We start from the raw sequence: 26,448 nt of genomic DNA, 5'->3' as shown, positions 1-26,448 counted from the left end.
AACCTTGTTAATGTTAATTATCAGCTTATCAGCAGACAATTAGTTTATTTCTTTATATGACTTATTATTTATTATCTATTACATTTTAATATTTAATTTTGTTCAACTACCGGTCCTAAACCAAAATATATTAATTTTTACTATCTTAGGTAATGCTGCTAGAAAAAAAACTTTAAATAATTAAAAGTGGCTCTTGCATTACATGTGCACCAAATCAGTAACAACAATATGCCTTTTTCACAGCCACCATTTTGACATAAAATAGTAGGGTAAACACAGGTGTTACCAATTAGGGTTCCATTTTCATTCAGGTCAAACAGAGTCAGGGTGATGTTATTGTGCATGTTGGCTCTGCTACACTAAATGTAACGAAGCCTTAATTAGTATCATTGGTAACATCTGTGTTTAACCCTACTATTTCATGGTAAAATGGCGGCTGTGAAAAAGGTCCTGATTGATTTATAATAAATCTATGATAGATCTTTGTGTGATTGGTTGCAGTGCTGTGGTTTCCCACCCTTATCTGATCACAGTTAATTTGTTTTAAACGCTGCTCTCTCTGATACCTGCCTTTCCTTTATTGCCTGTGATCCTGTCATTCTCATTTTAAGGCACTTAGAAAATCAATCAGGGGAAGGGGCTCTGCCAGCTTGATCTACCCCAATGGTTAAAAAGAAGTTTGTTTTGAGTTTGTTTGCTTGACTTATCAACTACAGTCAACCACTGAACCCAAAACTAGGCTTTAAAACATCCATTCAGAAACCTGTGACATCCATGTTAATAGTCTGTGTCATAATGGCAGCTTTTCTAACCCTAACATAACATTTCCTCACAATTAACTGAGATAACATTAATGCATTATCTTTGGACGAGCTGGTCTTTTGTTATGGTTTACTATTTATTCTCTCCTCTTTGGCACATCCACTGGTAATGAAATAATGTGTGATTTCTGTTTCATTGCATCCTTCATATCAGATCTTATCTATCGTTTGACTTTCACTTTTCCCTACTCACGTTTCATGAGGAGGGAATTTGAAGGAGTTGGCAGAGCAATTTTCTATTAACTTTGTGTGTTCTGGTCACATGCTGTAGCATCCACATGTTTGCATCAAACTATCGATAAAAAATATTCTGTCCTTTGGGCCTGCACTATCGCGGTTTCTCGAGTCAGCATGTTCCTCTGGAGAGTTTTTTACAACGCCAGTGTTTGCCAGCAATACATTTGAGTCAGGAAAATCCAGCAAAGGACACAATTAAACAATTTCTATAATGGTTGGAGGGCGTATTTCCAGAACATCTATGCTGGAGCTGCTGCCACAGTGTAATTCAATTATCATGTCACTTAAAACTGCCTGCCCGGGTCACTATGCAGCAACTACATGAAGCAGCCTTTCCAGAAAGATTTAATGATGTATTAAGATGACAGCCACCACACTTTCTTGTTCATCGTGTATCATCAGCAAGAGTGGGCAACTTCTTAGTACAGATTAATCATACACTTAATCAAACACGGAGAGTATATTTTTGAGTTGTATAGGGCACGGTTTACTTTAAGTCTATTTAGCATTTATAAGCAGTATACAAACATTACAAAAATGGTTTAACTATAATACTACTAACTATAATATAAAGTAATTTCAAGCAGATATGAGTGTTTATCAATGTGTTTGTCGACAACTATAACTCCTCCTGTGGGCAATAATAAGTAGAGGCTAATTAATGATAATATAATAAAACACTATTATAATATAGTGTTAAGTACTGTCACACACATACCACACAGTAGTGTTCAGTACAGTACTTATAATTAGTAATTAGTACATTACAATGCTGTTTTGTCATACAATTTACTTTTAATAAAAAATTGCAGCTTCTGCAATTTGAATGTTGCACTTGAATATATTGCAATTTGATGATATCTTGCATGTATGTTGAATACAATATATACACATGAAGTATTTTTATGAAGGTTAAAGCTACTCATTATAAACTACTCTCCATCTTGGGACAATAAAGATTATTATACAACCACTGGCGCCAGAATAGTGGGGACAACTTTTTGTCCCCCCACTTTCAGGTGTTATGGTAACCTCTTCAACTCTGCACTGACAAATACTTCCACGACTGACATTACTGCCTTTCAGAGGAGGTAACAGGCTCAGTCTTACAGCTAGAGTGAAGATACTGGTATCATATGAAGCAAGAAGACCTAGGGCACCCACTGGTACCAACCATGTCTAGCTTGACATTAAAGGGGCTGAATAATGCTGACTGAAAGTTAGGTTTTCATTTTGGTCATGGAATAACTGACGTGGCTATTTTCAAAGGGATCCCTTGACCTCTGACATCCAGATACCTGAATGAAAATAGGTTGTAGGTTCCACGAGTCTCCCCTTCACAAACATGCCCACTTTATGCTAATCACATGCAGTTTGTAGTATAAATGTATTATTTCTACCTCGTGTACTTGAATATTTCTGCATTCTGGGGTCCAAAAACAGTATTGGAATTGCACAAAGACCATTATTTAATGGTTGGGGCCTCACTGTATAAAATGACCTACTTGTGACCTGTAGGATTACCACGGCCTCAATAAACTGTACACTGATGCCACTGATTTCTTACAATATTTTAGTTGTACAAACACTGCAGGCTAGGCTGAAATTGAAAGGTGGTTAGCATCTTAGCTGAATGCCTCCCCACTTCTTAAACTCCTTCTGGCACCACTGTATACATCTTACAACCGAGCCATGGATAAAGACAGTCCAACGTGTAGCTAGACTTCTGTGAACAGGTGACAACTAACAAGGTGAAATTAGTTCATTCCAAACACCAAAACACCTTGACAAGCCCTGTCCATGGTGCTGAGTCTGTGTGCAAACAAGTGAGCTTACATTTGACGCATTACAGGCAACTTAAGCACTTCAGCTGATTTCCATCATCAGAGAATGAATCAGCTCGGTTGTGTGGGCGAAGGTCTGGACCCAGGCAACAATTGCACAGTTATGTTCATAGGCCAGACATTAGGCCATCAGGGAGGCCAGCAGAGACAAAGGAGTGGGAGTGTGTGCCTCACCTGATATCTGAAGAAGAATGATGGCAATGTGATCACTAAACACTCCTCTGACATTATCCAACTCTCTTATGTCCTTCATCCTCCGTCCGCAGGTCCAGTTTGGAAGAAGCACATGACTCCTTTCTATTCTTAGTCTGTTGTATTTGGCAGCAATTTATCACAATAAATAAAAACTAAAAACAAAAACTAGATGACCGGTAGCTAACAATTAAGTTAGTTCACTACCAGTAGTTTTATTAGTATAAAACTGGAACTTGTTTGTTCCCAGAGTCGACCATGAACAGCTTCTCTCAGTGCCATCTTCACCTGTTGCACCAGCTGTGTGTAAGTCCCAGCTTAGCCTTGTTAACGTTATAACTAAAATAAATAATAATAATAATAATAATAATAATAATAATAATAATAAAAGCGGTTGCACCACGGAGATAAGTTACAACTTAACAACTAACGTTAAATAGTTAACCTACACATCCCCTAGGGTGGTGTAAAATGTCACATTATACTCACTAATGGTTAAACAGCCATTCTTCTGCCAGATAACATATTGTTTTCATTAATTGCAGCCATTTTGCGACACATGAATCGAGTAGAGACCTAATTTATTGATTCAATATTTCAATATCGATCTATCTTACTAACTTACGTGACTCATATCAGAGAGGTATCGGTAACCATGGAACGATAACTTTGAACCTTTTTAGGACTTTGCGTACAAACTAGTTAAGTTACGCCTCAAGTAATCATTTTGAAACCAATTTTAGTAGCTGGTTTAGTTACAGACTAACTTGTAGTTACTGAGCCTCTAGTGTTGACTTTACACTCTAATTTAGGCCAATAATACTTACACACAGCTGCTGCCGCGCTGTCTGACCTCTTAGTGGCAGACTTGAAATTATTTGACATTGCAGTGCAATACCATAGTTCACCGCACGACTGTATCGCAATCCAGAGGGGCGCTGTTTCACCCAATTATTAATGCAGAAGATACACATTATATCAAATGTTATATGCCACAGAAAATATTTAAATTTTATTAGGGATGGTACGAGATTGAAGGGTAAATTAAGCCCTGCTTTTCATGGGTTCTGAGGTCAAAGGTCAACTGGGGGCTCGCTTGAGTTTGTAGCAGCCCTTAACCACTGGATTTATTCAGATTATCATGAGTAAGATAGCTGTATCATTTGCTTCTTCTAGCAATTCTTCCAAGTAGCTACTATAAAAAAGACTAAAACCATGGTAAAAGTCTAGAGTTGAGCTGTATTATTTAAGCAGAATGAAATGCAAAGTAAAGTAAATAGCCTATTATTTTATGTTTGATAAAAATTTTTTTTTGTCTCTTTCTTTGTTTATGGCCTTAAATGCACCACAGCCACTACACTAATGCATGCAGCATAATACGCTAATTAATAACACTATTGCATCCATATTGACCTTCATATTCCCTTTAGCATGTGTTTTTCTTCACAAACAACACTTTTACAAAAACATTATAGAGCAACATTCATTAACAAATGTATGTAAGGTCAATGTACAGTATAGGCTAACTAAATTTTGTGAATTCCTAAGAGACCACATTCTTGACACACTCCATGAGTTAAGCAATGCACATAGCTGACAGAAAATAGTTGTGGCTACTCACTGTAAGATCAGAGGGCTCTTGCTATGAGCTAATCATTCCATGTGCCATATAGGCAAGTGTTGAAGGAGTGTTGCCTGTTTATTTATAGGAGTCTCTAAGGTTCCACAGCAGAGGGTTGCTTTTTGAGCTGGATTCAATTACAGCTCTGGTGAAAGTTGAAATTACAGCATCTATACAGACACGAGTATAAATTCTTAATATGAATCTATAGGCTTAGTTTATTGTGCTGTATTTACAGTAGTTGAAGCACACTACGGTGACTTTCTCTCCCTCTCTCTCTCTCTCTCTCTCTCTCTCTCTCTCTCCGGCTGCAAGTAAAAAATTAAAAAATTAAGACTACATTTCAAATATTCATATAGGCTTCTTATTTATTTTCTTTGTATGCTGACGGAAACATAAGGAACGTACAGAAGATAGAGTAACTGCTGCATGAAAATAGATGGATGTAGAAAAGTACTGTATGAATATATAACAACTATGATGGCAACAGCACTCTCCATAATCAGTTCAACTCAGCATGTGCTGTCATCATCCCAAATCCAGTTAAGCACTGGCTGTATGAGGAACCCACAAGTCCTCTGTGCTCAAAAACAAGGTGACATCTAATTTTTACATTAGATACACAACGGAAACACAACAAAAACAGCAATTGAGAATGAATAAATATAAATTAATTCTAAACAAGGAGGTAAATCAGCTGCCATGCTTTGAGTTGGCTTTATCTGTGAGCACGAGGAAGTAATAAAACATGTATTAATTAGCAGGCACAAGTTAGAGGATTTCAAGGAAGCTGTGGATTGAGAAATGCTATGAGACACATGGCAACAACTTGCTGTCCAGATGGTCAGCACCAGCCTCTGCCTGACCTAATATCACAGTTCAGCGGTCTGTTTACGTTGTAGAGCTGTAATATTGTAATATGTAGGGCGGTGGTAGGTGAAGTGCAAAAGAGGAAAATGTTTGAGTTAACACTGAGTAAACCTCTCTGAGCTTCTGAACAAGTGGGGCCTTGTAATTGCCAGTGTAAATAGGGTGCTTCCTATAAAGAAAATAATCAGAAAAAGGAAAACCTGCACTCACTTCAAATGGTTCTTGAAATTATTTGTACAGGCAGAATGTTTTTTTTTTAACGATTTGGCTTTAGAGTCTTCAGCAGTTTGCCAGGAAAGGAAACCAGTCAGGATGTTCAGTAGAGCATGCAAATCTAGTTCATCTATCGGTAGAGGAGGAGTTATTATATGTGACAGTGATGGCATGGAAATGTCAGCAGAAAATGTTACTAATCAGCCCTTTTTAGATTATACATGGGCAAAAGTTACCAAGGTTGCTTTGGTCTTGATTAGAACCCGACCAATTTTGGGGGGAAATCCACCAATTAACGATATGGCGGCTGATATAGTGAATTTTTGAGCTGGAATGAAAATAGAATAGAATTAACTCTGCAAAGGTACTCAGAGGACTGCATTCTTAAACAAATAAAAAGAAAAATTATTTAAATATTTAAATTAAATATTCTTATTTTTTTAATATTGGCTACATTGTCAACCAATTCTAGAAATAAATAATGCATAAAAATAAACTACGTTTTGTATTATATATTGGAAAAAACAGTTTTCATTTTGGTGTTTATCAGATGACATATATGCTGATACGATACCGATATGTCTGCAATAGGCCAATATTATCAATAACGGTAAATGAAGCCAACACAGAAGTAACAAAAACAGTTCCTTGAACTGCCACTTGAGGCTGGCAAAGGTAATCAGTGTCCATAAGGCCCCATGTTAAAATGCCCAGTGGAGTCAAGACTGACAAGATGGCGACGGCCAAAGCCGCCACACCTTGAGTTTCATAACGGCTCTTGAGAAACCTATAGGTGACGTCACGTCAAGTCCATTTTTAATCATACAGTCTGTCTATAGAGTCACTGTTACTGCAGCTCTGATCAGTGTCATGGACCCAGTCATCAAAGTACTGACCCAAAGTGGCATGAGGGAATAGGGATTAGGGCAGTAACTAATACATATTTTATACCATCAATTAAACTATCTAATTTTTTTTTATCAATCAGTTAGTCTATAATTATTAATTAATTGTATCGAGCAATTAATCAACTGTTACAGCTCCAGGAGGAATACTGTAGATGTACAAATCCCTGTGGATTGTTAAATGTTAAATTGTCAAAATATTCTGGTTGGGGCTCGGTATATTGAGAGTCTACAGGAACTCAGCCAGCCTGGTGGTGGGCGTGCAATCAAATGCCAAGAGTAGAATCATAAAAACATAAAGTTACCGATAAAAATTAAACTCTGAGACCTTTGAAGTCATCCATGATTAATAACCCACGTGTGGTTCTCTCGTGAACTGATCCCCTTGCAGTTCCTCCCGGCCTGGATTTTGGACGACACTGTCTACTAAAAAAGGGAAAGGCTTGATCAAGAGCTGAAATGATAATCCGAGGTAGGCGTCGGACGGGACATGCAGAGGTAATTCCAAGGAACCCTGCCCTCCGGATCTGAGGTATCCAGTTTCATCTCTCGCTACATGCCTGGTTACCTATCCGCAAAAACATGAACATCAACTTCAGATGACAGCAGGCTAAAATTGGTGGCTATCAAAACCCAGGAACTGGCAAGGATTGGCTGGGGTATCCACTTTCTAGAGTGGAAGCCCTGGGTTCAAACACCTCAGGATGAAGAGACTGTGTGCTCCGCTCACTGGTAGAGCGGGTAATGGGGACGGCATAAGCACAGCTTAGGCTCTATTAGGTAAAAACTTTCACACTATTAATTAGATGCAGCTGCACACGCTCCTCACATCTCAGCTATATAGACTGGCTGATGAGTGAAGAATAAAATGTAGGCTGTAATCCATACAAAGTTCACCCCACAGTGTAACACATGTTCATGATGATGAGATGTCCAAAATCGCAAGGTTGTGCAGAATTGGCGGTGATTGGTTGAATATGCGTTAATTGTTGCGACTATTTTAAAGACTCAGCAAGGCCAGTGTGACATTCCCATAGAGGGACAGCAATCTTTAAAATGAACAATGTGAACCCAGCCAGTATGGTGTTGATATTTTGCAGGTCAATATACATCTAGGTGTTTAGTAGAATTGTACTGGCCTATATTAGGTTAGCGTATTGTATCATTGATTATGTCAGTCGATAAGTAATAAAAAGTACAGAAATTCCACAAATAGGTTTGAGGTTTTTCAGAAAGAGTCACTATTACATTGTTTGTTCATTAGAGAGCACTGGCACTTTGTTCATGCTGTGCATTTATAAACAAAATTACTATCAGCTGATATCATTATTGGATTTCTGGATCTGTCAAATATAGATATTGGTAAGTACTGGCTGGGCTATAGTGTCTATATTAAAACTGGGCTAAATGAGATTGAAAATGTAATGTCTAGGTTACTTATAACTAGTGGGGTGGGGGTGGTGGGGTGAAGGTGACACACAGCAAAAGGCCACAGGTCAGAGTTCAGCAGCAAGGACTCAGCCTTGAGCTCTATGCCAAGGGTGTCCCTTGACAGCATTTTTAATGACTATATTTCAACGTGCAGTTAGGACCTACTCAAATTGAAACATGGTCATAAAAAGTCTGTTGAAGTCTGTATAAAAGCTTTTATCAATCAAATTTAGTCCAGGTTTAATTAGGCATAAGGAATATTGATAAAAATATCTAATATCCATATATATCATGATCTGGTACATTTTCCAAAAAATCGGTTGAGAAGTAGGATAACATAACCAGGAATGTATATTTTTTTAATAATCCAGCAGTTTAAATTCCTGACTAATCAAACTTCTTCATCACATTGGTGCAAAAACCTTGTAAAATTAAATATTTTCATACAGCTCAGTGATTTGCAACGTAGACACAGAAGCGTTCTACACCCAGTGATTTTTAGGTCATAGTTACCATGGTATAAGGTCATATTATGCTATTTTTAACTGGTAATTTCGTCTGCAAATTTCTAAATTACTTCTTACTGATCATTTTCCCATCTAATTCCTAAGTTTCGCTTTTGGTAATATGTTATTTGGAATAATTACTAGTGATCCTTTTATTCAAGATGTCAGTAGACTTAAGGTAAAGCAGCTCGAATCAGACACCTCCTAGATATAGCTCCACCTTTATAGACTCATTCCAGTGTCTGAGACGCTGTCATCACCAGCCCTACAGAGCATACGTCAGACTGGGTCAAATGCCCCCTATTTCATTTCGAGCAGAGTAGTTGGAACTAGAACGATGTGATCCGAAGGAGCTGTTGACTAGCATGGTTGACCTTCTAAAAACTCCTCTTTCAATTCATAACACACTCACTAACATGATACGCACATGTGTTCATTCACCAATTGCACTAATAGCAATGCCGGATACACACTTACAGAAATACACACACACTTTGTAAATACTTGGCCTGGGGTTCGGCAGGAGGAAAGCCAAGGGGAGTCACTGACACAAGTTGCTACTGTGGTTACCTCATGTCTGTAATGGGTTAGGAAGGAACCTCACTCTGTCTATAGTTAGACAAAGACTCCAGAAGATTAAGTGCAATTAATCTAAATTAAAGTGTTTCAGAATATCTGAGCATTGATGTGTTATTAAGACATATTTCATTTAATAATGAACTGTAATATTGACTTCATAATTATTATGCAGTCAACTGACTTTCCAGTCATAATCAATGTTTTTCATCCTGCTAATGTAACAATTAGAGATTGTTTAATGTATTTATCATCATACTATCATAGCTGTTAAACCATCATATAAATATCAGTCGACATCACTGATTTTCCAACAGAAAGAAAATAATTTTCCTGAATAATGATTGGCGAGCAGATATTTTCTTGGTATGAGTGAATCCACAGTATCTTGTTACCATGTGGGTCTCCTGCATTCATAGGTCGAGCCATTAATAACGGTGGGAGGTTCCTCGCTGTCAGCATTCATGGACCCCGCAGGCTTTATGGCTTGTGTCTGCCAGGCTACGTCTCATTACATGCAGTCACTGTGAAGTATGCACGTACATGCATATCTATCTACATATCAAAATGTATGGATTTTTATAAAAGACACAACAACCCACCACAAGCACGCATGTCAGCAGAGTATACAGTATGCATTATAATACCACCACCACCAAATAAGATTTATGATTCCAGAAAGACGAGACGGAAAAGGATTTAGAAAAATGATAAATAAAGGTGACAAAGGATGTTACTGTAGGTTTGACAGATTGATGAAGTTTGAATTCTTTCGAGTTTTTTTTTTTGTCTTGATCGATGTATGAGTCACGTGTCCATTCCTCAGCTTGTTTGTTATTGTTTGTTTCCTTGGATATAGTCAAGGCCCTGACACCTTGTCTTGACCCAGACAGTCATTTGCTGAACACTATATGCTAACACATTAGCAGCAGGCAGTACCATGTCCTGACATTTGACTCTGAAATCCAACCCTTTGTTCAGTAATGGAAAGGCCAAAAAAAAAAAGTCCTCCTCTGGGAACCCGTGCTTGTTAACCTGACTGTAAAGAAAAACCTCTCTGACATAAAAGTTAGTGATGGCATGTTATACCCGCCAAAGACTGCCCGCATCTACGTAATAACGCAAACCATCCAGGTTGGTTTTAGTAACACTGATTAGCACCCCTGTGCTATTATTGTTGTGCTCCGGTGTCTACAACTGCAGTGACTGACATAACCGATACCGCTTTATGAAGGCAATGGAAGTGGAAAAAACTGAGCTATAAATAGATCACAATGCTGCAGTGCACATATAACTTCACTCTGTATACTCGGGTACATCTTTTAAACTTTTTGTATTATTCAGTCTTTAAGAGTAATAGAAATATTAAACATTAAACATGATAGAGAGTAGACTCTCCCTCTCTGATAAGGGACTAATAAGAGTGGGTGTATTTGCAGCTATTTTTTTCTTTTAAACACTTCAGTATCTCGGTGACCCCGAGGCTAGGTCACTTGTCTTCTGGGGGTCCCAGTGTTCCAAGTTGTACAATTGAGCCCTTTAAGTGCTATGAACGGTGAATATTATTTTGGCTGTGGCTTCCTGAAGATGCTATCCTCTCTGGCTACTCAAGTGTCAGTCAAGCCAGCAGTTTCCACTGGCTGGGTCCAGGAGGGCCCCTGGTTATACGAGGCTGTGTGCTTAAAGGCATTCAAGTTATTTATCTGTCTTATTTATTTAAAGACATGTTTTATATGTAGCTGCAGAAAAAAAAACCTCACTACGCTCAATAAGCTGGATCTATTTGCCACCTTCGTCTGTACTCCTGGTTTTCTAAAACTGTAGACACCGGCCGGGTCCTGGAGGTTCCCCTTGAGACAGGAATAGCCCCATGATTTCATGAATGAGGGACCTGCAGGGTAAGAGACTCCATTTCTGAGTCGACTCTGGATCTGGAAAACTTATTGGACCTTGCTCTGACCAAAGAGCTTTGATATGGGATATTTACTTCAAACAGATTAACCTGCAATTAAAATGAAAAAGATTAAACTTGTAAGGCTGCACGTTTACTTGGAAACCACTGCACTGCTACAGTGAAGTGAGGGAGTGAGTGTGAGAGGGACAGCAGCAGCAGCAAGTGTCATCTGGTCTTCCAACTTGGGGAGGGCTTTGGAGTTTAAAATGGTGTGAATATGATAGCCATCGGTATAGCTTATGCAAGTGGAGATCTGTCTGCACCATTGAAAGTTGACAGTTCAGAGGCACTAATCTGACAAAAGGACGGCGTAAATCAACAACAGCACAAAGATTTTGGGACATCAACAGATAAAACTGTTGTGCTGCACTTTGTGCGTAAAAGAAAAAAAAGGGGGGGACTTTGCCTGAATCGTTGGCGGCTGCATGACAAAGAGAGTTGGGAGGACGCAGAGGCAAAAGGGCAAGAGGAAGGCACCAAGGAGGTGAGTGACGGATTTACCCTCGGAGGGGTAAAAAAGATGACCGTGGTGTCCCAGGAGAACCACGACGAGACTGTGGTCGTAACTCCTTTGCTGCAAGATGCTGCGGACTTGGAACCAGCGGACCAGGAGTGCAGCGAGAGGGTGGTCATCAACATCTCAGGTCTGCGTTTTGAGACGCAGTTAAAGACCCTGTCCCGCTTCCCGACCACGCTTTTGGGAGATCCACGTAAAAGGATGCGTTTCTTTGACCCGCTGAGAAATGAATACTTCTTTGACAGGAACAGGCCGAGCTTTGACGCCGTCCTCTATTATTACCAGTCAGGAGGGCGGCTTCGGAGGCCCGTAAGTGTCCCTGTGGATATTTTCCTGGAAGAAATAAGGTTTTATGAACTTGAGGAAGAGGCCATAGAGCTTTTCCGAGACGATGAGGGCTTGGCGAGGGAAGAGGAGCGCCCGCTGCCTGATAACGAGTTTCAACGCCAGTTTTGGCTCCTGTTTGAGTATCCAGAAAGTTCGGGACCTGCACGGATAATTGCCATCGTGTCAGTTATGGTTATCTTAATATCCATTATTATATTCTGCATGGAGACTTTACCCGAGTTTAGAGAAGTACCCGTAGTCCACGACACTCACGCCAATGGAAGTGCTCAAGACCAAGCGCCCAGTCCGTTCACTGATCCGTTTTTCATGGTGGAGACGCTTTGCATTGTGTGGTTCTCTTTTGAATTCACCATGAGATTTCTCTCCTGCCCCAGTAAACCAGCTTTCTTTAAAAACATCATGAACTTGATCGATGTCGTGGCTATAGCTCCTTATTTTATCACCTTAGGCCTTGATCTCGCAGAGCATCAGGGCAGCAGTCAGCAGGCTGCGTCTTTGGCCATACTGAGGGTCATCCGTCTGGTCCGTGTTTTCAGGATTTTTAAACTTTCCAGACACTCCAAGGGTCTCCAGATTCTCGGCCAAACGCTCCACGCGAGCCTCAGGGAGCTGGGACTGCTCATCTTCTTCCTGATTATTGGAGTTGTTTTATTCTCCAGTTCTGTTTATTTTGCAGAAGCAGAAGACCCTGATTCTGGATTTTCAAGTATACCTGATGCGTTTTGGTGGGCTGTGGTGACAATGACCACAGTTGGATATGGAGACATGTGTCCCTCCACCATCTGGGGGAAAGTCGTTGGATCTTTGTGTGCCATCGCCGGAGTGCTAACCATAGCTTTACCTGTCCCTGTTATTGTGTCAAATTTCAATTATTTCTACCACAGAGAGAACGAGGAGGAGGAAAATATTCAGTACATACACGTGACTTGTGGACAGCAGCAGCTCTCCTTTGGTGAATGTGATTCAAACAAAAGTAACCAGTCGCTCTCCAAAACTGATTCCTACCAGGAAAGCGACGACTTGGAAATTTTGACACATCCAAACTTAAACCCAGTGGAGGCATACACAGGGAAACTGACAGATGTATAAAACGCACCGTTGGAAGAGGGGTTTTATTTCTGGTGAGTTGTCTTCCAGAGGACGTACAATGTAGGCTCCTTCATGCCGGATGCTGCAGTTGTTTTTACGCAAGCTGCCACAGTGGTTCCCAAACGAGCAGCCACAGATATTAATGCTACAGGCCCCGCCAAAATGACGATTGGCTTAATCTCACTGTAATTAAAGAGAAAATCATTCCTCCTATTGCTGCAACCTCCTTTTTGCTCTCTGCTACTTGAAGTAAACAAAAATAAATGGGGGAACTATGCACTAGAGAGTCATACTTGGGAGCCCTCACACACGAAAACATTTGGGGACGCCTGGGGTGCGCAATAAAACGCGCGGAATATCTGAAATACCATCAGCAGTAATTGAGCCATACGACAACAAACTTCTCAAAGAAGGTAAAAGGCTAATAACAAACTAATAAAACTAAATTTGGAGATATTTTCTAGTCTCTCAAGCCCTTAAGTGGCGTTTACGCACAAGGAAACACAACCAAACGAACCAAACGTTGCCTTTCTACTGCTGAGAAAATCACATCACACAATCACACATCCTATTTTCAGTGTACTCGAGCTCTGAACAAAGTTGAGGAGAGCTCAGCCGTGCGTCAAAGCGCCAATGACGCACAGCAGCAGTACAGTTTGTAGAGGCATTATGTGTGGCTGCCGTATTTAGCGCACAGTGAAACACTATTTTAAAATACTTTCCAAAAGGTTTTGAGACAGATACAGCGCATAAACTTCTTCGCTGATCCCGTTTCTAATAGCTTGTTTGCCTGTGTGTGGAACTGGACGGCTCTATCTCTCAGGGAGAGAGTTTACATGTTTGTCATCATAAGGTGATAAGCTTTCCGCAATTAAACTATAAATATCTCATAATCACAGTGTAGTTTTCTCTCATGATTATGAGATTATTATTATTTCCTAAACAAATATCATGATTCTGAAAATACGTAGTGAGAAAACATCTCCGACTTTATGTTTCTTTGGAGCCTTCTTCCATATGAATCTGATCAGAAAGGTCAGAACATGTGAGCTCTGAGCGCCACTCTGTGGATGATAAGTATTCCTGCAGACTCCTCTGCTCAGGCTCTACTGTGTGCAAATTGAATACTTGAGTTTGAGGATCTTTTGCACTGTTGGCCTTGGCTGATTTAGGCGTAATCCCCGGAGATCATGCTCTTTGACTCAGTACGCATCCGGATGCTTGTGATGGTTAACTAAGCTCACCAGGAGCCTGCCTGCTTTCACTTACCTCCTCATGTTAACACAGTGAGATTTGTTTTCTGCTTACTTGCAGGAGGCAGACGATTAAATGAAGCTTCTTTCTCCCTCAGAGTCGCAACAAAATACAAGAGTGGGATTCTCTTCTTCTCCAGAATATTGGATAATTTCCTCACAGTGCAGTGGAAGTGTTTGGGAAATGTTCAGTCTGCCTTAATGGACATTGTGTGTATCAATCATCAGTAGAAAACAACAACATTCTTTTGTGTAGCCTTTATAAATGACCACGCTTTCTTTGTATAAAAGCCTTTGTGTATACTGCGTTTTTGTAATTCTGAATTTTCCTTTTTCTTATGCAGCTTATAACGCAAAGTTGGAGTCGCAACTTACCTCTGTGTTGTTACAAACATTCAGATTGCTTTGCAGCTCGCTGTAAACAACATAGCTCAGAACATTACGATGCAATGTCTGCATGACATGAATTCATTGTGAATTTAAAATGTAATAAAATATTTATTTTTCTAATTTAAACATGTATGTGAACTTAACTTGAACGTTTTATAAATAAATTATGAATCCGAAACAATACCACACGTCATTTTTCACTCTCAATGTAAAAGCGATCAGGCTCACAGAAGGCAAACAGAACAGCAAGCCATTTGTGTAAAAATATCAAATCAATGTCCTTTAATTACTTCAATACACTTAATCATGTTTGGTGCTGAATGATGGGAAGAAAAAGGCGCAGGACCAGACCTTGGGTTGTCTTGCCACCAAACCAATTAACTTAATAAAATGTCATAGTGACAAATGTAGGGGGGATTTATTTGGCTGGAGGCAGATTTTAACAAATGAGACAGGGGTCTGATGACCTGATTTTGTGTTGAATGTGTCTTTTTAGAAAGTCAGAAGACAGTTGTTTTGAGTCACTTCAGCTCAGCCCCTCACTGTGGGTGTAGGCCCCGAAAAAGCCCATCCTCCCACACACCGGCCCCTCGGAGTCAGCACTGGACCAATATAGGTTATTAATTGATTATTCGTTATGATGCCATATGGTGATGAACTGAGTGTGCTCTGCTGTTTGTTTTTTGGGGGATTTGCAGTTTTCCGTGAGGTGAATAAATCATCTGCGCTGTCCGAGGTGCTGAAACTGTCCTCTGAGGCGTGTTGATGCCAAAATTTCACCGTCTTCGTCTCAGATCTGCTCGTCTTCTGGAGCCATATGCAGCAATGAGTGGAGAAAGAGACGTGGCAGATATTGGGCGTGAGACTTCCACACATCCTGGATGCAAGCTCCCCAAGATGTAGTGTTTTTTTTTTTTTTTTAGCTATAAGGGCAGCAAACACATTGTTAACGATGTTATCTTTCTTTATTGCTCACTAGTAAAATGATTAAATTAAATGTGGTCTCACATAGACTCGGATGTGGAGCCAACTAACGCCCGTGTAATCCTTAAATCCTGGAGGGATAGAATGAAAATGTCTCAGCAATTGATAATAAGGCTAGTTATCTGAGTTATGGGTGATCTCAAATGTTACACAGTGTGGATTTAGAGGTTCTTGTTACCAACTGTTCTTTGCAGTCTGATTGCGCCAGTGCTGGCACACAAGCGCTCTTGTTTTTGTGGTGTATAGAGAACTTCTGGCGGCGTGCTTTAGTAGAGCCGGTCTGCATTGCGTCGAAACCCTCCAACTCCTCCTCCTCCTTCTCCCGCTGCCCTCCCCCCCTCCTCTCCTCTCCTCTCCCCACCTCTCTCTTCCCTCACCTCCCCTGCACTTGCATGTAAAAAATGCACAGTAAAACTTGCTTGACATTGTGGAGAAAACATTTGGACCTCGCCGCTGCACCCGACTGTCTCTCAACTATCCATTTTGATTTTTTTTTTTTTGCTCCGAGCCGAGCTGAAGCACATTTCAGCCCGTCATCTTGTCTACTCGCAACAAAAAAAAAAGCAAAAAAAAAAAGCAGCAGATTCTTGCTGATGCAGTGATGTCTGGAAATGGCAAGGGCTCGCTTATTGCCCCTTACAGTATCTCCCCCCCTGAATTGCAGCGCAAGATTTTCTCCTGCGGTACACTGTAAGCTGTTCACACCACCTTGCCGCGGCGCAAGCAACTACCGACGCTACAGCTTTTCCATCTCAGGCTTTCTTCTGTAGACTCACCTGATTTTCACCCTGTTTCATCTCATCTTGGTTCACCACCTAAAGGCGTGATTAGACCTTATTTGAGTGCACTTTTGAGGCGGACACAGTTGGGATAGCGAATACCACAGCGAGGCTCTAGGCTTCTTCTTTTTTTGTGATAGGTGCAATGTAAAGTTGCCACATGACACCCACTGATGCCCCGCCGTTGGATGATTTTACTCGAGGATAAGACGCATTCAAGTCCTTCCAAGATCAACCCACGGTAAGCCTCGAAACTGCTGACTTGTACAACAGATTTCGGTTAGATTAATTGTTTTTTATCGACAGCTGCGGTCCATGGGAAGATGCTAGACAAATACTAGAGTGATTTTCTATTTCGCAGAGGCATCTTTTTCCCCGCAATGGGCCCGTAGGTTGTATGCATGTACAAACATCAGTTGGTATACTATCAGTATCAAATGTTATGCGTCACATCATAATTCAGGCTAGTTAGAGTGGCGTTAAATGGATCACTGCCATGCACCTTTAAAAAACAGGAACCACTGCATTTCTATGTTAAACTAAAGTAAACACCTGGACAGAAATATCATATGAGTATAACATAGGAACGGGATAAAGAAATCACCTGGAATCACCTATAGGAATTTTAATGTAGGATGTAGAAAATACCATGTAGTTCAAGAAGATCATTATATACTCACTAAGGGCTACAACAGAGAGTTTGTAAATGGTTATATTGTAGAAATGTAATTGAAATTCCTTCTTGGGGTAGTGTTTTTTTTTACCTTTACTACTGGATAGCAGCATTAATTGCAGGCGGAGAGAAGAAAATAAATAAATAAACTGCAGAAAATGCTGAGCCAGCAAATATCTTGGCTGTTTGATCCCATTATTTTCTCCTCCCCTCTCTCTTTCTCTCTCTCCCTCTCTCTCTCTCTCTCTCTGGGTGACAGAGGCAGCAGTAACAACAGCAGCAGATGCACCGGAGAACAGCAATGGTCAAGTCAGCGAGAACCGCAGTGGAGCCGCACTGAGGCAAAGCAGCCAACCAGCCCCCTCGTATCTGGGGACGTCTCCAACAATTTAAGGGGTGTGGGAAGCTGAGGAGTGGAAAATTTTCCCCGAACCTGAATGCCTGCTCAGTCAGACTAACCAACATCCCAACACAACTCCTCCTCCACCTCCTCCTCCTCCACCCAAAATGACCGTGGTAGCAGGAGATAACATGGACGAGACCTCGGCTGTACCTGGCCACCCTCAGGACACCTACCCCCCAGATCACAATGACCATGAATGCTGTGAGAGGGTGGTCATCAATATAGCCGGCCTCCGGTTTGAGACACAGTTGAAAACCCTCTCCCAGTTTCCAGAAACGTTGCTGGGCAACCCCAAAAAGCGGATGCGGTACTTTGACCCTCTGAGAAATGAGTACTTCTTCGACAGAAACCGGCCCAGCTTTGATGCCATCCTCTATTACTACCAGTCTGGGGGTCGGCTGAGAAGACCAGTGAATGTCCCTTTGGATATGTTCTCAGAAGAGATCAAATTTTACGAGCTGGGAGTGGACGCAATGGAGAAGTTTCGTGAGGATGAGGGTTTCATCAGGGAGGAAGAGCGCCCTTTACCTGAGAAGGAGTTCCAGCGTCAGATTTGGCTCCTCTTTGAGCACCCAGAAAGCTCAGGCACTGCGAGAGGCATTGCCATAGTGTCTGTGATGGTAATCCTGATTTCAATAGTAATATTTTGTTTAGAGACTTTACCACAGCTGAAAGAGGACCCAATGGGTCGAATGGTGACAGTTGGGAACACTACTGTCTATTACAAGCCAAATATCCTCACTGACCCCTTCTTCCTCATTGAGACACTCTGTATAATCTGGTTCTCCTTTGAGTTGATAGTACGCTTTCTGGCGTGCCCAAGCAAACCGGCCTTCTTCAAGAACATGATGAACATGATCGACATAGTGGCTATCATCCCCTACTTTATTACACTTGGCACCGAGCTGGCTGAAGACCCAGAAAAGGAGGGAGTGGGGGAGCAGGCAACATCTCTGGCCATACTCAGGGTGATCCGTCTGGTCAGGGTGTTTCGGATTTTCAAGCTGTCACGACACTCCAAAGGACTGCAGATTTTGGGGCAGACACTCAAGGCCAGCATGCGAGAGCTCGGATTGCTGATCTTCTTTCTGTTCATTGGAGTCATCTTGTTCTCCAGCGCTGTCTACTTTGCTGAGGCAGAGGAGCAAGGATCCTACTTTGGCAGCATCCCGGATGCATTTTGGTGGGCTGTTGTGTCTATGACAACTGTGGGCTATGGGGACATGGTCCCAGTCACTATAGGAGGCAAGATTGTAGGATCTCTGTGTGCCATCGCCGGAGTGTTGACAATTGCGCTCCCAGTGCCTGTCATTGTGTCCAACTTCAACTACTTCTACCACAGGGAGACCGAGGGAGAAGAGCAGGCCCAGTTGCTCAACGTCAGCAATCCCAACATCCCTTCTGAAACCAACTCCAGCCGCCGTAGTTCATCCACCGTTAGCAAGTCAGAGTACATGGAGATTGATGGAGACATAAACAATAGCATCGACAACTTTAGGGAGGCGAACCTCAGAACTGGCAATTGCACTATAGCCAACCAAAACTGTGTAAATAAAAGCAAGCTGCTTACAGATGTTTAGACACTAGTTAGGAACTTTGGGACCTCTATGAGACTGTCATATGTGGAGTAGACCATCAGTAAGGAATGCTTCATTTACCTCCCCAAAGCACTCTCTGGCATTAGGCCTACAATATCCTCAGCTATATAGAAAGGAAACAGAAAAAACAAAGCTCTTAGAGTATATGAGAGGTAGATAGAATAATTAATTCTTCTGAGCCTACAAATATGTAGGTACATCAAAAAGAAAACAAATGATGACGCATATTCACGGCTCCCTGGAGGACGCAGAGCACACACTGTCTTATCAGATGACAGTGTGATAATTTAAATCTTATGCATGGAGTACAGATAACATTTCAGCAAGTTGCACAATGCACCAGAAAAGTCTGCAGAGACATGCAAGCATCTGCAGCCAAGTGGTAAGCGCCAAGAAGTTAGGTGACCCCCGCTCCTCCCTCTCCCTCCCTTCTCCTTTCCCTACAAAGGATCTACTATTCAGCAAAGCACCTTATAGGAGGAAGACTGATCTCTCTTGTTTGGATGTAAACAGATGGTGATCTACACGCTTCATGGACATCCGCAATGCTGCTGTTTTCCAGCAGATGCTGTAATTCTGATATCACCAAGTGATTCAATGCCATGCCCTTTAGATGCAACACAGCACAATGATAAAGTGAGCTTCACACGAGCATGATTAGAGACTTTCCATTTTGATATCGGCATGCATGGGACATATCTCACATAATGGAAAGGATGTTCTTTTGGATACCTGCCTCCATCCACCCCGTCTCATCTGTTTTCATACTGAGTGCACTGGATGAGTTTTTAATTTGAAATGCTAATAATTTAGAAGTATAGAAATTGAATGTTAAATCTTACGGGAACAGTACATAAATGAGATCATAGCATGAAAAAAGTAACCTGCATTATGGTCTATCGACTAAGGTACTTTTGTATCCTGGTATATTTAATGCATGACATGACTATACAGCTTGTTGCAATTCAGGCACTCTGCAGTGCCCTATTGTCAGGGAAACTAAAGGAAATCAAATTCTGGATGTTTCTGAATTGCGATCAAATATATCCAAACCCACCTTGAGGATGCAGAGTTTCTAATTTAAAAGTAGTCAAAGAAACTGAATAAATATTATTAAAAATGCATATAAGCATAGTAAGCACCAATTACAATATTACATCAATAGTGCAGTGCATGGACCTTCTTTGAACAAGAGATGTTAACATATCATAAGTCATGCTTCCATTTCCACATCAAATTTGAGTTCATATTGGTTTGGAATCCACAGAAAAAAAGGTTCAATACCAAATGTCACTTCATATTACAGCCAGTTATTCTGACATTAGTTGCTAGTGCCTTTATCCCTTTCACCAACAGGACCAGTGAAAGTGCCTCTGTGTACAATGTGATTTGTTAGGTTGAGAAAAGCTGGTTTACCTTCTGTTCTCGTGTTGATACACTGTTGGTTATGATGTTAATGATGCCAGATGAGCAAGGTTGAAACAGCAGGTGATTGCGGTCAAAAAAAAGAAGAGGAGATAATCCATGGCTGTTATGCACAACTCAGTTTTCATTCTGTCACGCACCTAATTATGCCCTTAAGCAGCAATGTATTGTACTCTGCATGTTTACCAATCCAATTCAAAAGGGAATATCCATAGGTTTTAAACATGTTTATTTATATTTGTTGTTTATGTTTGTGCACCATGCATCCTTTCAGGGTCTCTACCTCAGTGAGGTCATTGCAAACTTGCTGCAGAGCTGCAAGCTTCAATGCAGGGCTTCCTATATACCATAATGCAAAATGGAACCTTAAGTGTAAACTGCAGTCATGCAACATTGAATGTGAGAGTCCCAAAGCATAGCCTTTACACAAGCACTTAGGGCAAATAGTGTACCACAATCCCGCTCCTTTTTTTCACTTAAAGCTACGCACAATCAGAACCTTCATTTGTAGAGAGTTTGTAGAGATTGATTGACTCTCCTAATGGGATGAGATTTTATATGTTAGTTTCTTTGAAACAACGGTATCTTAAGTTACTGTTGTGTCACAGAAACACACTTGAATGTGTTTCAACACACATGTATAATAAGGTGGACGACGTTTGTTTTAAATCTGCCATCCTGCAATCTGTGGGCATTATGACGCACAGCAAAGTGCAGCCCATCTTTTTGCACAAACATTTTGTTCTGTTGCTTAAACCTTTTTTTTTTCTTTTTTTTTTGCTTGTGAGAATGTTCTTTCTTTTTCACTGTGCTTGCTCCCGAGTAGTGCATTGTTTCTCAGCATACTATTCCAGACAGGCTAACTGCAGATAGATTTGGATAAATTATAATGACTACTTGAAAATCTCCAGCTACTGTACATCAATCTATACCAGTACTAAGTATAAGTCACCCAAATGACAGTAAGATTTTGTACTGTACTGTACACGTTTTTTTTTTAAATTTTGTTTGGCACTGTCCTGACAAGGTCCTGTAAAAAAAAATCCACTGCAGTGCTACTTGAATGTCATAGTTGTTTCTGTTGGTGCAATGGCTATTCTTTGTGGTGCTAGTACAGGACTACTATTGCTGTCTTGTTACCATCACACGTTATCTGAAGCATCAGCTGAAGCAAGCCTTCGTTAATTGTTTGGGACAAGACTTTTTCCATTCTTTGATTCTTGTTCCTGTTTTGTTATTGGTGGCTGGTTGGTTAGTTCAGGGCACTGTTTGTCATTTTATTTGGAACTGATCTTTGTACTGTACTGCTGAAGAGTGTCTGCCTCAGGCGAGGTAAAAATTCAAGAGCCTTGCTAGATGTCAGTAATTTATCATGAGAGCAAAAAAGATACACATTTGTGTCAGGGATCTTTAGTTTGTATAGGGTTTCGCATACAAAAGGCACCAATAATACCCAATACCATACATTATATAACTATATATAGAATGATATAAGAAAATTATAGTAGTCTCATAAATGCAGCTATCAGGAAATTGTTCGCTTTGTTCCCAAGTTTCTCGTACGATTGATGCTTGAAAGTAGCGATATGTTTAACATGTCCTACAGGAAACAGCTGAGAGTGAGGTGAAGAAAATATAAATGATACCCCTCACATTAGCAGTGCTGTTGCTACTTTTGCTGTGAGGTCATGTATGGATGGTGCTATGCATTCAATTACCCAACAGAAACATGTATTCTTAACAGCAATAGAATAACAGATTGCCTGTTTCTTAGATGCTTTTTGTAAAAAATAGTAAAACAAATCTATTTTGAATGTCAGAGAAGCTGCGATCACTTGACAGATAACTCACAACAGGGCTGTTTATGTACCAACCTCTTACCCTCTGTTCTGTGACTTTGTAAGGTCAGTGGGGTCAAACGTAGAGGCTGACATTTTATTGAAAGAAACCCGTGAAAAATCCAAATATAGGCTTTGTAATAGTGGCAGTCCCCATTAACCACCCAGATCTGACTGAAGTTGTTTTGCAGTCAGGAACAAAGGCTGGTTCAGTTGAACCTATAACACAGTCCCAAAGGGACAGCCCATAATGCACTTAGAGAGGATCTATCATCAGTTCACTGGACTGATCAGCTGTGTGAGAGAAAGTCAGAGAAGGTGCCTAAAATGTTTTACATATTCATTTGTCTAGCTTACTGTTAGATGTTATGCTTCTGCAAACAAACACGAGTGAAAAGATCTTTAAAAAAACCTGATGACATTAACCCAATTAAACTATAAGATGAAATGTCATGAGGACAAAATGCAATTTAGCTACAATAAGAATTAACCACTATATACTGCAATTACTTATGAAAAACAATTTTAATGTGTGTTTTTTATTTTCCTTTTTTTGTTGTTGATGGCACTGTACCATGACTGATTTAGGAAGAACATGCCATATACTGGAATATCAAAGACAATATGTTCGTCTGGCAAGCCATGATAATGAAACTACTGTATTATGATCAATTGCTATACACTAAATGATATGGACAAGAAGTGTACTATTATTAAAAAAAAAACTATATGGTTTGTCTTTTTGGTTTCAAGAAAAAAAACAAAAAAACAGGATTCATTCAAACACCATGTTCACATTTTTCTCCACTGCTGAACCTACTGCTATAATGTATCTCTACAGAAACCTAGTAATCGCAAAAAACTGCATGGTCGATGGAAGACTGCATGAGTTTTGCCTTTCAAACTGTGGATCAACTATAATACAGTTGCATCATTTAAAAAAAGAAACCCTTGCTTTCATCTGCACCAAGGCTTCCTGTAAGGCCCTGTTCAGAAGTTGTCTTGAGACATGTCCTCTGCTGGATCTCTAAAAAAAAAAGCACCTTAGCGCTGACCTCATCACTAAGACGGCATTGGGTGTTCGAGCCGTTCTCAGCGTCTGTGTGATTTTCAGGTTGTGCTTGCTAGGCTCTGAATGTGAGCAAGGACATTAAGGGCTAGTTTCTCAAACTTTATCTCTATTCTAGGACTGAAACGCTCTTTCAAGTGACATTTTGCCCAATCTTATCTCAGTCTAGACTGTAGTGATACTGTGTTGTGGGAAACATGCCCATCATGTCTAAGCAGGGCCTGTGCCGCACACCCTCCTCTGTACTACATTGGTTTTAAGGCATTCTTGTTTGCGAAAGGTCTTGATATCGGACTGCTTTCTGCCTGCTGAGGAGGCACTGAACAGGATCAAATGTTGGGATGTTGTGTACCTCACTCGCCAAAGGTGATCATTGATGAGAAGATCTTGTCTGTGTTAGAAGTGTGATGGCTATGAGTTTGTCTTTTCTGTGAAGAATGCACATTTAATTTCTAGTAGGGAAGTTTTGGAGCAAAGTGCAAAAAGGACTGTTGAACTCTTCTGCTCTTCTTTTCATCCACAAGCAAACCAAACTCTGATTGTGTTTCTAATCCAGCCGTCATTGTCACGTTGTGTTTACCAAGGATTATGCTACAATGTGTTCAGTTTGTCAGATGTGATCTATGCAAGGGTTATTTGTTTTTATTCTTATATCACTTATGATTTCACCTTACATTAACTTCAATAAATTTTTAAGGATCTGATGGTGTATGCTCATTTCAGCTTGGGATGGGGGTGTATATCTGCACTGTGGACTGCACAAAAAGCTACATAAATAAAACCATCTTGTACACTAAGTTGTCACAGCCCTTTCTGCATTGCGCTAACAGGAGAAATATGCTGCAGTGTGTGTTGTTACGGAGCTTGAGGTCTCAATCTAAATGTGTCCTACCTCTGTATTACAGTACCCTCTCACTGAAGCCATTAGCGGTGATTCACAGGGCTAAGGTAATGGTTCCACACTAATCCTACTGTCCCAAGAGAGGCCCGCTTACCTCTGTCGTTCCCTGCAAGTTGTTACACACCCCAGGGGCCTGAAGAGCTCTCCTCCTCTCTCTGTGCTTCCTCCTGTATTCACACGGACACATGCACATCCTCAAAACTGAGTGTGACTCTGAGGTGTTTGTGAACGTGTTGAGTGTTAAATTTTGAAGTTACTGTGGCTGCAACTAATAATTATTTTCATTAATGATCTATGAAGTGTCAAAAAACAGTGAAAAATGCCCATCACAATTTCTTAAAGACTAAGGTGACAGTGTAAAGTATATTCAGTATATTCATTTGTCTTATCACATAAGACAAAGAAAAGCTGAAAATCCTCACATTCGAGATGCTGGTAGAAGGGAATGTTGTAAAGTGTAGTTGCTGATTAATGTTCTGTTGCCCGACTAATCGATTCATTGACTAATCATTTGTAGAAGTTATCTCTTTAGAGGAGATTTTGAATACTTAGTAAAGTTTAGATTTGGGCATCCAGAGAGAATATAACCATTTAAAGCATACTCTAAAACATCTTGTTTCTAAGAGTGTGATTTTGACAACATGTCAGATAAAACTTCATCATAAAAAGGTCTTTTTATATTAATTATGTGCAGTTGTTGAGGGCAGCAACCCTAAAAAACCAGAACAAACAAACCCATCCAATCATAGAACAGTCAAAGGACAATCAAGCCATGGAACTGATATGCGTGGGTGCAGCTTTTGGGGTGTGATAATGATTCATTGCCACTTCTGTCCTCTGATGGCGTGAAGCTGAATATTTGTGGAGAACATTGGACAGCAGAGGCATCACACTGAATGCTGCAGCTCATCTGTCTCTCTATCTGTCCATCTGTCTCTCTCTCTGTGTGTCTCTGTCCCTTTCAGTTTCTCTGTCTGCCGCAGGCTCTCTGTGTCTGCAGCCCCGCTCTATGTTTGCTGTATGGTGACCTTAACAGAAGTGAGCCTCTTCTTCCTTGTCCTCTGCATTGCCCTCAGGAAATGCAGCACTCCTCGCTCTGCAGGCAGCAGCAGTAAGGGTGGGGTGAGCTGGCGCCTGTCCCACTCTTCTTGCACACACATACTCTCTCTCTCTCAGTCTTTGTCTCTCTCTCTCTCTCTCTCTCTCTCTCCCTCCCTCTGCTGAGTGCTGTGAAGCTCCACTGGACTGTAATAGCACAGAGCATCATGCAGAAGAGGAGCTCAGTCATAACAGAGGATATCACACCTGCTTTTGTTAGTTCTCTCTCTCCGTTGTTGGTACTTATCTTTCATGTTCATACGTGCACACACATAGGCATTCAAAGATCCAACCATGACTGTCAGATAACAGTCTACGAGCTCATGTTTACCTTTTCCATGTCCTCTGTGACCATTTGTAGTGAGCGTGTATTTCTTAAAGCTGCACTAATCAATATTTTATTAGCAATGGAATAAATGACTATGTGTAATGTGAAAGATGTTGCTTGCAGTAAAGAACCCACAGAGACTTATCACCTGACTCTGCAGTTTCCCTCCGCTCTAAGAAGTATTTTAATTCATTGTTGAGGTTTAACCTTTACTGTTTTGGTTCAGTCTCGCCACTCTCATCAACGTCATGTCCAGCAGGCAGCTGGCTCTGATATTAAGCCTACTGTATGCTACATGCCCAACACCAAACAACAGACATGGTTAGAGACTAGTTGGTGGGGAGCATTTGGCAGCTAAATTCAATCATTATGAGCACCTGGGCTTCCCTGGTGCTCATAATGTTATACAGCCCCAACCCAACAAACTGTGATGCACTGTGTTCTGACACCTATCTATCAGAACCATCATTAACTTTTTAAGCAGTTTGAGCTTCAGTAGCTCGTCTGTTGGATCGGACCACAAGGGCCAGCCTTCACTTCCCACATACATCAATGACCCTGTCTCCGGTTCACCATTTTTCCTTC

General features: G+C 40.8%; 2 protein-coding genes across 3 annotated transcripts; both read left to right on the top strand.

Annotated features, from left to right (window-relative positions):
- Positions 1–10,905: 10,905 nt before the first annotated feature.
- LOC118330058 (shaker-related potassium channel tsha2-like) lies at positions 10,906–14,887 on the top strand. Of its 2 annotated transcripts, none has more exons than XM_035664442.1 (2): positions 10,906–13,156; positions 14,476–14,887. In XM_035664442.1, the coding sequence occupies exon 1, from the start codon at positions 11,691–11,693 to the stop codon at positions 13,122–13,124; it is 1,434 nt and encodes a 477-aa protein (XP_035520335.1). In that variant the 5' UTR covers positions 10,906–11,690; the 3' UTR covers positions 13,125–13,156; positions 14,476–14,887. The 2 variants fall into 2 exon arrangements, with proteins under 2 accessions (XP_035520335.1, XP_035520334.1); XM_035664441.1 differs by having other exon boundaries at positions 10,908–13,156; positions 14,439–14,887.
- A 138-nt stretch (positions 14,888–15,025) lies between these two features.
- On the top strand, positions 15,026–24,329 carry kcna1a (potassium voltage-gated channel, shaker-related subfamily, member 1a). Its single transcript, XM_035664440.1, has one exon. The coding sequence runs from the start codon at positions 17,711–17,713 to the stop codon at positions 19,184–19,186; it is 1,476 nt and encodes a 491-aa protein (XP_035520333.1). The 5' UTR covers positions 15,026–17,710; the 3' UTR covers positions 19,187–24,329.
- Positions 24,330–26,448: the final 2,119 nt, after the last annotated feature.

Source organism: Morone saxatilis, unplaced genomic scaffold (genome assembly GCF_004916995.1).
Source record: "Morone saxatilis isolate NCDOM2014 unplaced genomic scaffold, NCSU_SB_2.0 Contig2, whole genome shotgun sequence".
In the NCBI taxonomy this organism is placed as follows: domain Eukaryota; kingdom Metazoa; phylum Chordata; class Actinopteri; family Moronidae; genus Morone; species Morone saxatilis.
This window is presented reverse-complemented; position numbering and strand designations above follow the sequence as displayed.

What these genes read in the sequence shown, in the direction of transcription:
- kcna1a (XM_035664440.1), top strand. Translation starts at nt 17,711, where the DNA reads ATGACCGTGGTAGCAGGAGATAACATGGACGAGACCTCGGCTGTACCT.
- LOC118330058 (XM_035664442.1), top strand. Translation starts at nt 11,691, where the DNA reads ATGACCGTGGTGTCCCAGGAGAACCACGACGAGACTGTGGTCGTAACT.